Source organism: Megachile rotundata, chromosome 10 (genome assembly GCF_050947335.1).
Source record: "Megachile rotundata isolate GNS110a chromosome 10, iyMegRotu1, whole genome shotgun sequence".
Classification (NCBI taxonomy): Eukaryota; Metazoa; Arthropoda; class Insecta; order Hymenoptera; family Megachilidae; genus Megachile; species Megachile rotundata.
The window spans coordinates 11,489,686-11,502,468 of NC_134992.1; the positions used below are offsets into that span (position 1 = coordinate 11,489,686).

The 12,783-nt window shown below is 38.7% G+C and overlaps 1 protein-coding gene across 4 annotated transcripts in view; it reads right to left on the minus strand.

Annotated features, from left to right (window-relative positions):
* The window catches only part of LOC100881230 (uncharacterized), a 99,176-nt gene that overhangs the window by 5,298 nt on the left and 81,095 nt on the right, over positions 1-12,783 (minus strand). For 2 of the 4 annotated variants that reach the window (XM_012298576.2, XM_076536235.1), the window contains 12 exons: positions 10,894-11,103; positions 8,451-8,579; positions 6,173-6,292; positions 4,860-5,234; positions 4,706-4,792; positions 3,819-4,298; positions 2,656-3,173; positions 2,277-2,472; positions 2,057-2,218; positions 1,742-1,978; positions 817-1,006; positions 65-745 (listed from right to left, as the gene is read on the minus strand). In XM_012298576.2, the coding sequence (XP_012153966.2) occupies positions 65-745; positions 817-1,006; positions 1,742-1,978; positions 2,057-2,218; positions 2,277-2,472; positions 2,656-3,173; positions 3,819-4,298; positions 4,706-4,792; positions 4,860-5,234; positions 6,173-6,292; positions 8,451-8,579; positions 10,894-11,103 (3,385 nt within the window). The remainder of the gene's footprint in view (positions 1-64; positions 746-816; positions 1,007-1,741; positions 1,979-2,056; positions 2,219-2,276; positions 2,473-2,655; positions 3,174-3,818; positions 4,299-4,705; positions 4,793-4,859; positions 5,235-6,172; positions 6,293-8,450; positions 8,580-10,893; positions 11,104-12,783) is intronic. The other 2 variants (XM_012298578.2, XM_012298579.2) reach the window with 2 other exon arrangements.

A 12,783-nucleotide genomic window follows, 5' to 3' on the forward strand; every position in this document is an offset into this window, starting at 1 on the left:
AGCCTTGTGCCTATTATTATTAAAGTTTATGTATGTTGTCAAATATATTCAAATACGTTCTAACCTGGATCCGGTTTCTCGTCCAGCTCGTCCTGGAATATAACCGGTATTCCTTTACTGCGGAAACTCTGTCTCTCATCGTCCTGCTCGCTGACGCTCATCTTCCCGCTGCGTCTTCGTCTGTACAGTACGCAAGCGATGATACCCGCCAAAATCAGCATCACGGCGATTATTATAGCTGGCAGGACGAACGTGATGAGGTAATCATCGTGGAACGTTCCGACAGGAGTGGTATCGTCCACCGGTGGAACGTAGCTGTCTGGCGAGTGAACACCGGGCAATTCACTCAGACATATTCCCATCGGGATCACCATGATCTGTTTCACGGGGAATTTCGAACCCATCGCTTCTAGGACCTCGTCCGTGACGGATCGACGAGCGTTGTCGCTCTTCACTAGCACCGATTGCAATCTGTTCACTTCTTCGCGCGCGCAATATGAGGTAGGCAAGGTTCTGTTGTGCCAAGTGACCACTGTGCTACCGTTTGATATACTGTGCAACGAGATCGCGTTAGTGTCTCTATCTTTGTACAGATCCCGCAATTTTTCGATGAAATTGCGCTTCTGAAGAGCGGAATGAGCGAACGATTCGTAAGGTATATCTAGAGTCATCGAGAACTCTACTGTGTGATGCATCAATGGAGCAGGATGCACGACAACGACTAGGCCATCGGTAGCACTTGCACCTGCAATAGACTTCGTTAAGAATAAGGACTTAATTTTAATGAATTACGAATATCTGATCGTAAAGCGTTACCTTCTTTATCGGTAACGACTAATTGATACTCCTTGCGTCCGACATCGCTGCGCATTGGTACACCATAAAATTCTTGATTCTTGCTATCGAACTGTAACCACTCGTGCGGTGGAATAGGCTTGCGTTCGATGGTCAATAGATTCATTTGCATGTTGCGAGCGGAGCCATCTTCAGCGTCGTAGAAGGTGTCCTGAAGATTCGACGAGTGATGTATTCGGGGCGTGAGGAATTCGATGAGTGGTGGATTCAACACGTGAGGAATTCGACGCGTGGTAAATTCGGCGCGTGGTGTATTCGACGCGTGGTAAATTCGACGCGTGAGGAATTCGACGCGTGGTGGATTCAACACGTGAGGAATTCGACGCGTGGTGTATTCGACGCGTGGTAAATTCGACGCGTGGTGTATTCGGCGCTTGGGAAATTCGGCGCGTGAGGAATTCGACGCGTGAGGAATTCGACGCGTGGTGTATTCGACGCATGGGAAATTCGACGCGTGGTGAATTCGGCGCGTGGTAAATTCGACGCGTGAGGAATTCGACGCGTAGGAAATTCGACGCGTGGTGTATTCGACGCGTGGTGTATTTGACGCGTGGTAAATTCGACGCGTGAGGAATTCGACGCGCGAGGAATTCGACGCGTGGTATATTCGACGCGTTGGAAATTCAACGCGTGGTGTATTCGACGCGTGGTGTATTCGACGCGTGGGAAATTCGACGCATGGTAAATTCGACGCGTTGGAAATTCAACGCGTGGTGTATTCGACGCGTGGTGTATTCGACGCGTGGGAAATTCGACGCGTGGTAAATTCGACGCGTGGTATATTCGACGCGTGGTGTATTTGACACGTGAAAAATTCGACGCGTTGAATTTACAGATCGTCACGTTATAAATCATTGCTATAGAAATTCTTACTCGAAACACTTACCTCCGGCACTTTAAATACGAGCAACATGCCAACGGTGGCATTGACTAGATCCACCTGATTCCTTGGCAATGGCGGGAAGTTTGATTTAGGCTCTTGAGTGGAAACTCTTGGTGCTTCTGGTCGTATCATGTCCTCGCACTGTCCAATACCCTGATAAATTACTCGTTTCACTCTGATTTCGGGTTTGAGTACTTCCCTCAACCCAGGGCTGGGATCACCGTTTCTATCAATCAACACCTGATGAATCATACACCAACGATTAGATCATCGAAGTGAAATTGTGTCTAGAATAATGATTAGTCAGCGATTACGTACGTGCAATAGATCATTGATGTATTCCTTGGGACACTCGCTGCTTCTAGGTAAACTGTCGTTGGTCCAAGTGAAGATCGCTTGATCGTGGTCAATGTCGATCGATCGAACAGTAATATGTCTGGAGTCGCTATCTCCATATAATTCGGCTATTCCTCGAATTACCTACAATATGATATATACATAAGCATAAGTTTCACTGCGAAGTAATCTACATTGGTACCTTTAGCTGCCAGTCAACTTCCGTTGGAAACTCGGAACGGTCTTCGATCCTCAGGTAGATACTGAACTCGTGATTAACGCTGCGACTAAGTTTGTGTTGCTGCACGTGAATGTCCAGTTGATCCGTTACGTTCTGTCCGTCGCTATCTACAGCCACCAGCTCGTACATCCAGGTGGATATATCATTCTCCAACGGTCTGCGAAACAGGTACATGTTAGGTACAAAGGTATACATAGAACTGAACGATTAGATGACGTTGAATCGGAAACTTGTACTAAGAAGTTTCATGTAGACACAGTCTACGGTCGAGAGATGTAATTTGTAATGCTGGATGTTACATGTAACACTCCATAACCACATTGAATAACTTGATGCTTACAATCCATAAACTTCTTGCGTGCGCTGATTGAATTGAAGCCAGTGGGTGGTCTTCAGAGGTGAACCCTGCAAGTACAAGCTCAGCCTCAAGTTTCTCGTATCTCCGTCTTCTGGGTCGCTGAACGTGTTCGGTGGTATCACGTAGCTCAACAATTTACCAGCGGTCACCGGTATCTTCTTCAGCCTCCTATCACGCGTAGGTGGGAAGTTGTGAACGCCGTACTCCACGTTCTCCGTAACTTTGGGCGATTCGGTGGTTGTAGTAGTGGTAGTGGTAGTAGTTGTCGAAGTGGTAGTGGGCATAGTAGTGGGTGTTGTCGGAGCCATGGTAGTCGTAGTGGTAGTGGTTGTTGTGGACGTGGTAGTTGGTGACGTTCTCATTTGTGTCGTTGTAGTAGAGGGTGTTGTAGTGACATTCGGAACGAATATGACGGTCATGGAATCTGTCGTGTTCACAGGTGTCGTGGAAGATACTAGAATGGTGGGTTGTTTCGACGAGGTCACTGTCTGTTCCGTTGGCTGAAGGCAGAAAGGACGTACTTTAATAAACATCGAAGGTTATGGTGTATTATATGTGGTCTCATTGTCGATGAACAAAGAACGAGATCACGGCGATCGCAAAATGCATCAAGAATCGTGCGAATTGCATCTCTAATGTACAAGAACGCTGCATTGAAATCTTTTCATACTCCGAGCTTGATCACTCGATCTCTTTACATAATTATGACTCTTGAGGATCCTCGAGGATCCTTGAGGATTTTGCTGAATATAAAAGTTGTGAACTCGCAAGTTTTCCATTTTTACGAAGAATTATAAAGAAGAGGTCCCAGAACGTTTGGCAACACTCGTATTCCTTGCCCGAACGGAGTTCGACTTCTATTCGCCTAGTGCAAGTATGCCTATTCCACACAGTAACCATAACGTTAAAAGCGATATATCGTAGCGTGCAGCGTATGTAAGTAAGGAAAAAAGCATGAGACAGGACGAGACACAAGGTACGCACGATTCTGGAGGCACGCGTCGTTGCAAGAAGGCGCAGCTTTGACTGAACACAACGACCTATCATTTGCGGACTATAAAGCGAGAGAGACTAACGTGAATCGACCGTGTGCGCAGCATGGACTATCATACAAATGAGAGAAGCTCGAAGCATCGAAGCATTACCTCTGCCGTGGAGACATTAACAGTACCACCGGTGACGTCCGTTTCCGTTCTGTCGACGACGGTGCTCGACGTAGTTCCAGTGGTGCTAGAATTAGGAACGATTACCGAAGGAGGGACGGTGATGAATTCTGGTATTGTAATGACGGATGAGACGTTTAGAGATTCGTTGTCCGTGTATCTGGTATTCTTGGTCGGTTCCTCGGTGATCTCCGGCCTCTCGGACGACGTCTCGGTCGACGGGACAATGGTGCTGGGTAGGAGGCTAGCCGTCGTTGTATCTGCTGTTGTGGTTGTCGTTGTTGTGCTAGTAGTTGTACTAGTGGCCGTTGACGGTGGTTGTTGGATTGTTGTTGATGTTGTTGTCGGTGCTGTTGTTGCTGTTGTAGTTGTTGATGTTGTCGAGCTAGTCGTCGCGGTGGAGGTGGTTGTTGTTGATGTTGTTGATGATGGTGGTGGTGATGTAAGTTCAGTGGTTGTTGTCTGCGAAATCGTTAGTAAGATGCGATGTACGGGCACGAGAAACATTGTTAGTTACGTTACGAAGGTAGGCGAAGAAGACTGTGTGTACGCAAACGGTTAGAACAGAATCGGACTTTCGTTTTCATTTTAAGACTAAAGTTCGCACAGTAGCTTCTATACATCGATCGTTTGGCCGCCTAAGCGGCACGAAAATGGCGTTAAGTCGGCATTATCGAACACGCAAATACCCATAGCTAGACTAACAAAGTATCTGAAGCGCAACGATTCCCTCAAGCGATTGGCGTGGCGAAGACAGAAATAAGAATCTTCAACGAAAGCCGGTTATATAGCACGTTCTCTCTTTTTCTCTCGTTTTCTCTTTTTGCTCTTGTTTCAGGAAACCATCGACGCGGCTTCACGATACTTACAGCTGGAGACGTGTCGGTGGCGCTCTTGTTCTCCGCAACGTTCGGCTGATTCTCGATCGGAATAATATCCTCGTCGATCTGATCCGTCTGTAAAACATTTAAATTTACTAGAATCATTTCGACCACGGTGATACGAAAATCATTCGAAGCTTACGTTCCAATCGATGGTCTCTTCTCCATGGTGATGTCTATGGGGATGTTCCGGACCAAGGCTTCCTCTGGGAACGCTCGTTTCCGGTACAATGGTCGGCTGCACCGGTGAGTCTTCACCATCCTCGTCGTTTCCTTCGCCGTCATCGTAGTCGTCGTCGTAATCATCGTCGTAATTACTGTAATCGTCCGGATTGCCCTCGTAGTTCCCTGACCCAGTCTCCCTTCGGTTTCTCAATAAATAGCTCGATTCGGTCTTCACGCGCCACAGTAAGACCGGAAGCTGCATCACTTCCGCCAGGGTGCCATCTTTCGCCTGCTCCCGTAGCCTGTTTACCAAGTCCGTCTGATGCTTCCACAGGCGACCGTCGCAGCCGACCTATTCAGAATTTGTTTTGTCATATATATGCACTTAAAAACTTTTGTTTAATTTTAAGTTTAGCTTAGTTTAATTTTAATTTTAATTTGGTTCAATTCTAATTTTAGTTTAGTTTAATTTTTATTATAGTTTAATTTAAATTTTATTTTAGTTTGGTTTAATTGTTATTTTAGTTTGGTTTAATTTTAATTTTAGTTTGGTTTAATTTTTATTATAGTTTGGTTTAATTTTAATTTTAGTTAGGTTCAATTTTAATTTTAATTTGGTTTAATTTTAATTTTAGTTAGGTTCAATTTTAATTTTAATTTGGTTTAGTTTTTATTATAGTTTGGTTTAATTAGAATTTTAGTTTGGTTTAATTTTAATTTTAGTTTGGTTTAATTTTTATTTTAGTTTGGTTTAATTTTAATGTCAGTTTGGTTCAATTTTAATTTTAATTTTAATTTGATTTAATTTTTATTATAGTTTGGTATAATTGTTATTTTAGTTTGGTTTAATTTTAATTTCAGTTTGGTTCAATTTTAATTTTAATTTTAATTTGGTTTAATTTTTATTATAGTTTGGTATAATTGTTATTTTAGTTTGGTTTAATTTTAATTTCAGTTTGGTTCAATTCTAATTTTAATTTTAATTTGGTTTAATTTTTATTATAGTTTGGTATAATTGTTATTTTAGTTTGGTTTAATTGTAATTTTAGTTGGGTTTAATTTCTAGTTTGGTTTAATTGTAGTTTTAGTTTGGTTTAATTTCTAGTTTGGTTTAATTGTAATTTTAGTTTGGTTTAATTTCTAATTTGGTTCAATTGTAATTTTAGTTCGGTTAAAACTTTCAGTTTCATCCTAACATTTAGTTTGATTAAGAGAAGCGTATAAAAATGATTGTATTACGCAAGAAGGAGATTCTACTGTAATTACAACCATCTGACTAGGAAATCTCACCTGCCACTGAATCGCGGTTAAGTGTTTCTCTTTACGGTGTTTCACGTTTCCAGGTCCACTAAGGACCACGGAGGAGTCCATGTTGTCCTTAAGGTTCTGCGGGTGCATGGAGAAGGAGCTCTGAAACGAAAGTAAAACTTATAAAAAGTTCGGGAAATATCGGCTCTCGCTTTAATAACGCGGAAAGCGGACTTTTTATTTCGGATGATTCCCCGCGATTGCGTTCGTAATTAAATCACCTCGATCGAAGAGATTAAATTTGCGTAATCGAATCGACTATTCCGACGAAACGAGCCAACGGTACAATTTGCTTCCAACTCAATATTTTCGGACGAATACCCACGAAAATATTTTTATTTGCATACAATGTCGTTCGCCATCTTCAATTAACAATCAACGCCAGAAACACTCTTGAATGGAAAACAAAAGTACACAATGAACTCCGGTATTTTCTAAAAATATTGTGAAAACCATTTGGTGATAAATCAGAAGCGAAGCAGGTTATTTTGAACAGTCGAGAAGTTTAATCGAGAATAGAAGAAATTATGAAGGATCGTGTCCTAATTCCGGGCGAAAGCTGACTCGGTGCAGAATATTTGATAAAGTTTGCGAAATAAGAGGTCCTTGCAAGGTAAGTTAGAACCGTTGGCACGGAATGGAAGATACATCGCGGCAGCTCGACATAATACAGAAAATTTTCAACTTTAAAAGTATCCTGCAAAGCTCCCCTACGTACCGAGCATAAATTGGACGCCTTTGAGATTGTGTTTTTATTTTGTTTCCACCGGAGAAGTCTTAATTAATTTAATCGTAGCGCCACGGGCCATGCAACACGTTATTCTCGGCGACGTTCATTATTTCACTTGTTGACGCGAACGAGGACCGTACGCGCTCTTATCTTACCCACTGATTTTACCTAATTTGTCTTTTTCTGTGCTTTCAAGACGAAATTTGCAAGTTAACTCTTTAGAGGAGGTTTCTCTAAAGGGGATGCTGAATGTGGAGGACTAAGGGATAATTCAATTAGTCTTTTTCTTCTAATTCCTTTACTGAATCAAAATAAAAATGCAGTAGCTATTGCATTGTGAATGGACATGTATAATAAATGAACATAACCTCTCTTTTTGACCAACTCAAATAAAAAAAAACAATGGCTGTTTGATTGTCTATGAACGCATGTACTAAATGAACATAACCTCTCTTTTTGACCAACTCAAATAAAAAAAACAATGGCTATTTCATTGTCTATGAACTCATGTACTAAATGAACATAACCTCTCTTTTTGACCAACTCAAATAAAAAAAACAATGGCTATTTGATTGTCTATGAACGCTTGTACTAAATGAACATAACTTCTCTTTTTGACCAACTCAAATAAAAAAAACAATGGCTATTTGATTGTCTATGAACGCATGTAGTAAATGAACATAACTTCTCTTTTTGACCAACTCAAATAAAAAAAACAAATGCAGCCTTCATAATGTAAAATTGTACTAATTCAAACATTGATATAATTCAATTATTCTTTGAGGTTTTTTCTTGAACTTAGATCTTATGATGTTTTTAATGAATTAAAATAAAAGAGCAATGGCTGTTAGATTATTTATGAACGTATGTATGAAATGAATATAATAAATTTTCTTCTTGAAATGAATACAAAAAAGCAATGGCTGTTGGATTATTTATGAACTTATGTATTAAATGAATATAATTAATCTTTTTGTAAAAATCAAAATAAAAATGCAATGGCTATTAGATTATTTATGAACATATATACTAAATGAATATAATAAATTCTCTTCTGGAAATGAAAACAAAAAAGCAATGACTGTTAGATTATTTATGAACATATGCACTAAATGAATGTAATAAATTTTCTTCTTGAAATCAAAATAAAAAAGCAATGGCTGTTGCATCGTTCACATACACATGTACATATACTTTAGACCAATTCAAAAAGAATATGATTTTTAAAAAATGATTTTACAAAATACATTTTTAAAAATGATTTTACAAAATACATTTTTAAAAATTATTTTATAAAATACATTTTTAAAAAATGATTTTATAAAATACATTTTTAAAAATGATTTAAAAAAATACATTTTTAAAAAATGGTTTTATAAAATACATTTTTAAAAAATGATTTTATAAAATACATTTTTCAGATATGATTTTAAAGTGGTTGATTGTGGACCTGACGAAAAAAAGTATGTTCAAATAAAGGTGTCTTGTTTGTTAAAAAAGAAAAGGTCATAGGAATGTTTGATATCGTACCAAATGAAGTCCTAGAAAGCCAGCAAGATTGTCGATGGTATTGACCCGCATGGATGGCGAAAGGTTGTCGAACCTGGTGTCCAGCAATATCGTCAACAAGGTTTGTTCTTCCCCTTCGTTGCAGTGCGTCTGAAAATCAAAGAAGCGTTCTATTTCAATCGTTTGCCGGGACAGTGTCAGTGTGTGAAACGCGAATTAAGGACTGGATGACGCACGGTGGCTATCAATTGGCATCAATCAACGGTGTCTAGCAAATTAATTTCTTTACGAGATTTAAACACGCGTTCAGGTCCAAATAGAACGTCAGTTCTAAGTATTTGATTTGAGTCTCTTGATTTTCCCTTTTTACAATATTATTTATGGGTCATTTCGAAATCACTTTTGAACGTTACAGCATGTGCGATGCTGCTTTAATCAAAATATGTTGTAGTCTATGTGAAATTAGGGGGGGTTTAAGTCATCATTTTACTGGTTTCGAATTTTTGTTAAGAAATAACAAGTTTTCAAAGTTTGCAATTTTTGCCCATTTTTGCGAAAATTGACTTCACTTACGAATTTTTTTCTCGGAAACTACTCAACCGATTTGGCTAAATTCTTTTTTGTTTTATTCGTGAAGGATTGGGCTGTAATAAAATATTTTTTGTGGCTTTGTCCATCTGTTTTATAATAACGAAAAATTTTAAGGAAAACCTGTCAGAAGAAGAACACTAGTTGTGACACACCCTGTATTAATTCATAAACAGGCTTCACTTACGAATTTTTTTCTCGGAAACTACTCAACCGATTTGACTAAATTCTTTTTTGTTTTATTCCCGAAGGATTGGGCTGTTATAAAATATTTTTTATGGCTTTCTCCATCTGTTTTATAATAACGAAAAATTTTAAGGAAAACCAGTCAGAAGAAGAACACTAGTTGTGACACACCCTGTATTAATTTATAAACAGGCTTCACTTACGAATTTTTTTCTCAGAAACTACTCAACCGATTTGGCTAAATTCTTTCTTGTTTTATTCATGAAGGATTGGGCTATTTTAAAATATTTTTTTCAACTCCGTCAATTTGTCATGAAATGTCGAAAAATTTAAACAAATTCCTTTTTTTCAATGAAGTGCGTTCTAAAGCTTTAAAATGAATCCTTCACATCTTTCTATTTAAATTGCAATATAAATAAGCTGCAATATAATTTGGTCCGCAACCAATAAGCCCAGAATTTTCTTCCTGCAAAATATGCAAGCATTCAATTAAGCCAGCAACGATTTTGCACATCGATGACCCGGTCAGATTAGTCACAGTTAAATTGTTCGTCGCCGAATTCACCGTAGCTGTTAATGAACCAGTAAATCAATGAATTCGTTAATCGTGAACCAGGTTTCGACTTTTACGCGCGAAACAACGGCGTTGATCATTTTAATCGAATCCAGCCGATTTTCGGAAGTCTGATAATTAATTGGAGCTCGGTACCGTGCTCGTTAAATCGCCTCGCGGAATTATGTCGTTTATCTCCTGCTGCGGTTAACGACAGGTTGATCGGTCACGTCGCTCTTGACATCGCTCTTTCTACTCTTTAAATACCATTAATTAAACAACCTCGAATATTCACGCGTTTATTTTATTTTTAAGGGTGGGTCAAATGGAGATCTGGAAAATTAGGGATTAGGGATGAATAATTAGCTTTGGAGATTTGGAGTGTTTGAGGAAGTGGAAATTTGGGAATTTGCAGATTCACAGGGAATCTGGAGGGAAATGTTTAAGAGGTTTAGAGAGCTAAAATTGGGGAATGTGGAATTCCATCCACGTCATTAGGGATGTTCGGATCAATTTAAGTATGTGAGAATTGGAGAAATTTGCCTCGTTAGAAATTTGAAGATTTAAATACACTTTGAAGACTTAAAATCTCTCAAGACCTACTGAAATTTTCTTCTCCACGTTTCTCAGATGTTCTTCCCATATTTCCACATTTCTAAATATTTTTCAATGTACCAAAATCTGGTCACCTCATCTCTCCACCCCAAAAAATCCCTTCCTCTCATCTCTCCACTCCAAAAAAATCCCTTCCTCTCATCTCTCCACCCCAAAAAAATCCCTTCCCCTCATCTTTCCACCCCAAAAAATCCCTTCCTCTCATCTCTCCACCCCAAAAAAATCCCTTCCTCTCATCTCTCCACCCCAAAAAAATCCCTTCCTCTCATCTCTCCACCCCAAAAAAATCCCTTCCTCTCCACCCCAAAAAACTTTCGCATCAAACATAACTCCCCGCAAACAAAAACCTCGCAATAAAGAATTTCGACAAACCCAAATTGGTCAACAGGTCCCAATAAATCCGCACGACGGTGAAAAGGGACTCCGATACCTGTTGTTCAGGAAAGCGTTGAACGAGTGCCAACAGACTGTTTCCGTAGTTAACGATAAGGCAGCGGTAGCCAGGTATATAAGGAGCCTCACCTTTCCATCTCTGTGCTTCAATTCCTCGTGCTTCTCGGGTACCACTTGCACCACGAACAGATCCTTGGCTGTGTCACCGTGTTTTCCGATCGCCTTCACGCTCAAGTGATGGCTACCCACATCCTTTTTCGATGGGATACCCATCAACGTCGACGCTGCGTCGTCCCAGTACAACCATCGTGGCAGCTCGTTTCCATTCGCGTCGAACACCTGTTGGTTTCAAACATTTCAATGTCAACATTCTACTTGTAGTTTAATTACATTCTTCTTGGGCTTATTGCTAGGCTTTGGATAGGTTTATTAGGCTAGGTTTAGTGGGTTAGGTTTATTAAGGTAGGTTTGTTAGGGTAGGTTTATTAGGGTAAGTTTATTAGGTTAGGTTTATTAGGTTCATCATAGGTTTGTTATTTGGATAAGGGTTGATTTATTAGCAGGGTGAGTTTCTTTAGTTTGAATCATTTTTCTATGTTTTGTAGAGCAGCTGATTTTTTGGGAGATCTATGCTTAGAAGGAGTTATCAAATATTTTATTTTAGGTTCATCATAGGTTTGTTAAGGGTTGATTTGTCAGCAGGGTGAGTTTCTTTAGTTTGAATCATTTTTCTATGTTTCGTAGAGCAGCTGATTTTTTGAGAAAGCTATGCTTAGTAGGAGTTATCGAATATTTTATTTTAGGTTCATCATAGGTTTGTTATTTGGATAGGGGTTGATTTATTAGCAGGGTGAGTTTCTTTAGTTTGAATCATTTTTCTATGTTTCTTAGAGCAGCTGATTTTTTGGGAGAGCTATACTTAGAAGGAGTTATCAAATATTTTATTTTAGGTTCATCATAGGTTTGTTATTTGGATAAGGGTTGAGTTATTAGCAAGATGAGTTTCTTTAGTTTGAATCATTTTTCTATGTTTCTTAGAGCAGCTGATTTTTTGGTAGAGCTATGCTTAGAAGGAGTTATCAAATATTTCATTTTAGGTTCATCATAGGTTTGTTATTTGGATAAGGGTTGATTTATTAGCAGGGTGAGTTTCTTTAGTTTGAATCATTTTTCTATGTTTCTTAGAGCAGCTGATTTTTTGGGAGAGCTATGCTTAGAAGGAGTTATCAAATATTTTATTTTAGGTGCATCATAGGTTTGTTAAGGGTTGATTTGTCAGCAGGGTGAGTTTCTTTAGTTTGAATCATTTTTCTGTGTTTCTTAGAGCAGCTGATTTTTTGGGAGAGCTATACATAGAAGGGGTTATTGAATATTTCTAATAATGGGATTCTAATTAATTCTAATTAATATAATTCTAATTAATTATAATAATGGGATTCTGAGGCAGGGTGCATGCAGGGTATCTGAAGATCAAAGTGAGTCACTTACTTCGGTTTTATTTACTCGCTTGGTCACAATATTTATTCTATATTTGTCCATATATTTCCACATATATTTCTATAAAATATAGTTCATTCACAAACTGTTCAGAATATATTCAGATCGAATTGTGACTTATTCATCGTCACGATCTTCTCTATTAACCCTTTACACTCCTTAATTTCTGTTACCCAACAACTCCTTTATTCACAAAATACATCAAAAAGGGGTTCTCAGTGAATTGTATTGTAACAGTGTGGAGTATGTCACAAATACATTTTTCATTTATTATAAATAGTAATTAAATGAAAATATACAAATCAATCAATCTATTTATCTGAATCATTTATAAGATCCAAGAAAAATGTGATGTCCAGCTACCCTCGACACAGGAGTGCAAAGGGTTAACTCTTTGACCTACAACTTCGTCAGGTGCGTCATTTAAAACTAGCTAAGCTAGCTTGTCTTAAGAACATCAAAACAATTAAGCAAAATTAAAATACGAAGTATATGTTCAATTCAGAAATTCTTCAAATATGA